Source organism: Sarcophilus harrisii, chromosome 1 (assembly GCF_902635505.1).
Source record: "Sarcophilus harrisii chromosome 1, mSarHar1.11, whole genome shotgun sequence".
NCBI lineage: Eukaryota > Metazoa > Chordata > Mammalia > Dasyuromorphia > Dasyuridae > Sarcophilus > Sarcophilus harrisii.
Window position 1 is genome coordinate 673,011,779 of NC_045426.1, and position 6,183 is coordinate 673,017,961.

A 6,183-nucleotide genomic window follows, 5' to 3' on the forward strand; every position below is an offset into this window, starting at 1 on the left:
TGAAATGATTCAGTGAAAAGGGAAGAGAACTAAGACAATAAAACTGTAAATAATTATGTAAAGGAAAAAGGATCAAAAGAATCAGAACTCTGTATCCCAAGAATCTGTTCTCACCCTGATTACCCTCTTCTTTCTCACTACCATCTAAATTATCTCATCACTTTCAGTAAGTCCTATTATCTACCTGCACATGGCTCCCAAATCTATTAATTCTCACTTATCTCCTGAGCTCCAGTCCTAACCATCAAACTTTAATGAACCATCACAATCTCAAACCCAGTAAGTCTTAAACAGAACTCATCTTTCCCCCTAAGCCCATTCATCTCTTCTAATTCCCATCCTTCTCTCCAGGGCACCAGAACAGTTCCAAGCAGACAGTCTCACAAATGGAAGTCATTCTCAGTTCTTCTCATCCACACATTCACTCAATTACCAAGTCTTGTTGATCCTACTTAAGTAGGATCCTTCACATCCGAATCCTTCTCTCCACTCAAAGCCCTCATTCTCTCAATTACTGCAATAGCTTTCTTGGTCCCCCTGCCTCAAGTCTCTTGCTGCTCTTTCAAACAGTTCATCTGCCTAATAGCAGACAAGAGAATAAACCCTAAAGCATAGATAGATTTGACCATGTCACTCACTGCCTTGCTTTTACAGACCCCTTTACTTGGCATAAAGCCTTATAATCTACCTCCAAAATCTCTTTTCAGACTGGGTTTTCATTATGCCCTCTCACACACTACATTCCTGTAAAACTGACCCACTGACATCCCAACTCCATTTCCTTGCCTTTTCACAAGTAGCCTAGATCTGGGATTCTTAAACTTTTTCCACTTGCCTAAGAAATTTTTATTACTCCAGTTGTAAAGTTATATAATGGAAGTATACAAATCATTTACTGACAATCATAATTTCATAACTACTAGTTTAAGAAGCTGTGAATCAGTTTAAGAAGCTGGAATCTAGACCACTTTCTCCATACCTCCACCTCTTAAAATTGTTAGATCCTTTAAGGCTCTGCTCCAGCATACCACCTTTAAGAGGTCTTTCCAGATTTACCCAGTTGTTTAGGTGCTCCCCACTCAAAAAAGTTGCCTTGTATTTTCGCATATATTTTGTATTTAATTGTCAGTATATGTTTCTTCCATTCCATCCCTCCCCACTCTATCCCCAAGATGACTGTAAGCTCCTTGAGGGCAAAGATTATTCCTTGCCTGTCTTTCTGCCACTTTTATCAGTGTCTGGCACAAAAATAATAATAATAATAATAAATGTTTAATGCTTATTTAACTGAACTGAATTGAATCACCTTGATAAACCAGGAAATTTAAACTCCAAAGGACTAATAGTGAAATATCCCTCTCTTGTGATGAACTATCGGGACAGAATGAACCATGAATTGTCAGATACAGCCAATGTGTTGGTTTGTTTTGATTACTTAAATTTCTCTGTTACATGGAAGACGTCTATTGCTGGGTGGGGAGGGTTCCTTGAGAAACTAGTTTTGGGGTTTACTGGTATCTTGGTATCTATTTATTGGTATTATTGGTATCCTATTGAAGTCTAGATAGTATTTCAAGTCCCTTCCAATTCTGAGTTTTTCAAGTGACAACATAAGCCTTTAATCCAGACCTGTCCTTTTCATTAAACATAGCTTGGAAAATTAAGCATCAACAGAATGATAATGAGTCACAGGACTTAAAGTCAGATAGGACCTCAGAAATCATCTAGTTCATTTCTTTCATTTTAATGAATAAACTGAGGTCCAGAGAAAAAAGGGACATGTCCAAATTCACAAAGAGAAAATGGCAGAGGGAAGATTCAAACATAGAATGCCCATCCACAGGACCCATGACCACCAGGAATCTGGGCTTAGACTCTATCCCTGAGCTCTCAGACTCAAGAACCCAGAGAAGGGCAAGAAAAGATAGGAGCCACAGAAGACATGTTAAGCTCCATTATGTATGAGGTGACCAAAGAAAGAAAAGGACAACAGATTATCTCCAGGAACACTTAGCTTTAATGAATATCACACTGTTTCTAGCAGCAATTCACTGTCCTCAGAGCCCCAAAAGAAATTATGAGGATTGAACTATCACCCAAGACTCAGATGGGTGAGGGGGAAAGGGACAGGAACCAAGAAAGAAGAGAGGAATCCTGGGGCAAGACAGGGATTATACAGCTGACCATAATTCTTCTCTAGAACTGGGATGGAAATCCAAACTTTCTGCCTCGAATTGCACAATAGCTACTAAAAGGTCAGGTTTGGGACTGATTGAAGGCACTGTCCCTACTCAAACAGGAGTAGAAACCACCGGGACAGCTCAGTTTCTGGTCCCCAGCCAATGTGTCATTGGAAAGAACTATGTGGGATCCCACCCCACCCCCCAGAAATCAGATATGGAGCCATGGGGTCCTCTAGCAGTTGTCCCCTAGCAGATGCTTCTAAAGTAGAGATGAGGGTCTAGGCAAGATGACTGCCTAATTTCTTCAAGGGAAATCACTTCTCCTCCTTGGCTAGTCTCATTGACTTGATTTCCCCCTCAACTGACAATGTACAGAAGCCCCTACAGTGAGTTCCCCAAGGAAACAGGCAGAGAAGAGTTAAGGATTAAGAAAGCCCAGGGTGATAGAAAGTGGACCCTCCCTTCTTCCCACTCCCACTCATCCCCATACCATCCAGGAGATGACACAGAAAAAAATAAAAAAAGGCCAAACCCAGACTGGGGAGATTAGCCTGATCAAGCCTAGAGGAACCTGAGCCCCTTGTCCCTGAGCACACCAGGGAATACACTCCCTGACACCAGACACTACAGACAAGGACTAGTGACTGAACGCAAAGTCAAGAGCCAGAAGGGATAAGGGTTCATCGTGAGGGGATGGGGAGACTAGGGAGGTTGTTCATCTGGCAATGCAAACAATCCAGGAGTACAAAGGATGATGGCTCAAACGTACAAAGAAGGGCCTGGCCCTCACATTCTCTAGTCCGTCCTCAGCGACCATCCAGCGCCCGGTCCCGGGCAATGACAGCCTCATCGAACTTGATCATGAGGGTGGTCCCCTTGTGCCAGTGGGCAGTGACCTTGGCAGGAAAGCCACTGTGGGTGAGCACAGCTTCCACTACACCTGCTGTGAAGCTGGCACAGTTGAGCGTGCTGTTCTCTTTGGGCACGGAGATGTAGGTGTTGATGAGTGGTTCGCGCTCGATGATGTAGTAGGTCTTGTCGTCATCATTGGCTTGTTCCAACTTGTCTGCCTCCTTGCCAAAGAGGGCCCGCCACACTGCCCCCTTGACGAAGAGCAGCGCGCCCAGGACCCGGGTCTCCCGTCGGCCGCCCTTCTCCCGAGTGGCCAGACCGTCCAGCACTCGCGCGCCCACCTGCTGACCCAGCTCTGCCAGCCGTGCCTGCAGCTCTGCCACCGAGTATACGCGGTTCTGGCAATACTGAACCAGCTCTGAGAACAGCAGGGAGAAGGCACTCAGGCTCACCTCCGTCTTGGGCCTCACTAGGGACCGCTCCAGGATGGCTGACTTCCCCCTTGTGAATCTTGCATCCATGGCCTCAGGGTGGTAGGAACAACCTGGGAGGAGAGCAATAAGGTAAGAGAGAGAGCCATGAGCTGGGAGTCAGATGTCTGTGCTCCAGGCCCAGCTCTATCATTAACATCCTACGTGACCAGGAACAAGCCCCTTTCACAGAAGCATAGACCAGAGGGTCATCTAGTCCAACCCGTTCCTGAGCAAGGCTCCCCAGGATATCGTGTTTGGCCAATGGTCATCTGGCTTCTACTGAAGATCTACATGTGAAGAGTTCATTAACTTCCAAAGAGAGCCCATCACTTCTGGACAGCTTTCATTACTAGGAATTTTTCTTACACTGACTTCAAATCCGCCTCTCTGAGACTTCCACCTGAGCTCTGGGCCAAAAAGAACATGAGACAAATGCACAGCGGACCAGTTCATCTAAGCAACATTACCTAACTGGCTCTGCTGCCCTACCCAGCCTCGGGCTGAGTAGTAAGTTCCAGAGAATGACATGAGGCAACAGAGGTGAAATGATGCCCCAAGATCACACACCTATTACTGGAGGCCTGATCTGAACAAGGCTGGTCTTCCTGGACGTAATCCTGGCTCTCCACCCACCCTCTCATGCTACCTCCTTTTATGTTCAAGGCTTCTCTTTTCCAGGCCAAACATGCCCAGCTCCCTCCTCTAGCGCACTCACTACCTTGGTCTCCGGACATGCTCCCACTACAAGCACCTATATCAGTGTGAGATACTCAGAGGACGAGAAATACAATCAAATAGGGTCACCTTGGGGGACTAGCCACACGGACTAGCTCTGGTCAACTTGCCAACATCTTTCCTGAAAGGTGGCCCCAGAATACTGGGGAGACAATACCACAGACATGGACTGACTAGAGCAAAACTACATCTTTTTTGTCTTTGTATCTCTGCCCTATCAACCTATAAGAGCATAGAATGTGAAGTCAGGAAAACTTGATTATCAAATCCTGTCAAGAGGGAACAACTTGACTTTGCCTCAATTTTCTCCTCAGTATAACAGGGGAAAACCCAGCACCATCTCCCCAGAGTTGTTGTAGAGATCAAATGATACACCACTGTGTAAAGGTCTTTGTAAAATTCCATAAATCTAGCTATCAAACTTTGATCAATTTCCAAGGATTATAGTAAAGAAAGCACTTTATAAATCGCAATTCACTTTTCAAAGGCGAACTGTGATTATCATCATTATGACCATCATGGTATGGAGATGCTTCTGGATGCGCCCACAGGAAGTAGGCGCTCTGGCGAGTCCACAATGTCCAGCTCTAGCCCGACAGGCCTGCACCTGGGGCTAGGGACAGGGTCCAAACCCCAAACCAGCGAACTCGAAGAGGCTCAGAGCCAATGGGAATGGCCTTTCTTCCAGCCTCCTGGCTGCTTAAGATACCCTCTGCAAAGCCCTGACCTCCCTTACAAGTCAGACCAGTTCAACTTCAATCCCAAATCCTTTGAGACCCAATAAAAAACTAATAATAATAACTATCATTCAAGGTTCGCACGATGCTTTGCAAGGTACTATTTCATTTGTTCTTCTCAAGAAGCCTGGGAGGGAGGTACATTCCTATCCCCATTTTACAGATGAGGAAACCGAGGCACAAAAGATTTAATAAATGTCCGAGACGAGATTTGAACCCTCAACTTCCTGATTCCGAATTGAAAGGTTGATGGAGACTGATGGCATCCCCTGCTTCTCAGAGCCCAAGAGATCCTGGCCCCAAGCTCATTCATCTCTATCCTCCGTCCCACCCCCGCTCCGCCACCGCCTTCCTGGGTGACCTTGGGAAAGTCCTTTCACCTTGCTGGGCCTCATTTTCGGCACCTGTGAAATAAAGGGAGGCGGGCTCCATGGCCTCTTCCCTCTCCGAGGCTAAGGCCCAGGAGGGCGGACCTCTGTTAGGGCCCACCCCTAACGGCCGGACCCGGACCCCGGGCACGACGACCCCGCCCACGCGCCCCGCCCCTCCCCCCGCGCCCCGCGCTCCGTCCGAGACGCCGCCGAGAAGGAGGTCCCGAGAGGTGCTGGGAGGGGAGATCGCCGAGGGCGAACCCTGCCTGAGGCGGAGGCCCGGAGACAGCAGCTGCTGCCCGAGCGGCGCCGCACGGCCCGGGCCGGAGCCCCGAGGTCTCGGCCTTCCGGCACTCCGGCTCCCCCCGCAGGCCTTGGCGGGGAGACGGGCCCAGAAGAGACAGGAGGGCCGGGGGCTGGAGGAGACTCACCAGACCCTCCAAAGCCGCAGCCGAAGGCAGAGCCTCTTTACGGCGGCCGTAAAAGCCCACGGAGAGCGCAAGCGCAGACCGAGCGGTCAGCTCCTTCCCGGACCCGAGTGAAGGGGCGGGGCTCCGCCGGAATTACCCCGACAGGAGAGCGCAGGCGCAGGAAAGAGGCGCCGGGTCTCTGACCGGAGAACGCAGCGTGAGGGGGCGGGGCGAGTACCCAGTGACGTCTCCTCATAAGCTCCTTGTTCTGTACCGGGAGCCAGCCCCGAAGGCCTTCCGAGCATCTTAAACTTTTCCGCTCCTGACCCCTTGTGGTCCGAAACCTTTTTACATCACCCCAGGTAAACAGGTATAGAAAATAGATAAACAAATCAAACATTCACTGGTAATAAATCATCCGT

At 48.5% G+C, this 6,183-nt stretch overlaps 1 protein-coding gene across 2 annotated transcripts; it reads right to left on the reverse strand.

Moving 5' to 3' along the window:
- Positions 1–836: 836 nt before the first annotated feature.
- On the reverse strand, positions 837–5,919 carry TRAPPC5 (trafficking protein particle complex 5). 2 transcript variants are annotated; one of them, XM_031948340.1, is made up of 2 exons: positions 5,783–5,919; positions 837–3,579 (listed from the first exon to the last, which is right to left on the reverse strand). In XM_031948340.1, the coding sequence occupies exon 2, from the start codon at positions 3,554–3,556 to the stop codon at positions 2,990–2,992; it is 567 nt and encodes a 188-aa protein (XP_031804200.1). In that variant the 5' UTR covers positions 3,557–3,579; positions 5,783–5,919; the 3' UTR covers positions 837–2,989. The 2 variants fall into 2 exon arrangements, with proteins under 2 accessions (XP_031804200.1, XP_031804199.1); XM_031948339.1 differs by lacking the exon at positions 5,783–5,919 and adding an exon at positions 5,361–5,506.
- Positions 5,920–6,183: the final 264 nt, after the last annotated feature.

Excerpts from the sequence above, each read along its gene's own strand:
- TRAPPC5 (XM_031948339.1), bottom strand. The coding sequence starts at position 5,412 with ATGGAGCCCGCCTCCCTTTATTTCACAGGTGCCGAAAATGAGGCCCAG. Across the intron at positions 3,580-5,360 it reads CGAAAATGAGGCCCAGCAAG|GTTGTTCCTACCACCCTGAG; the intron begins GTGAAAGGACTT and ends CTCTCCTCCCAG.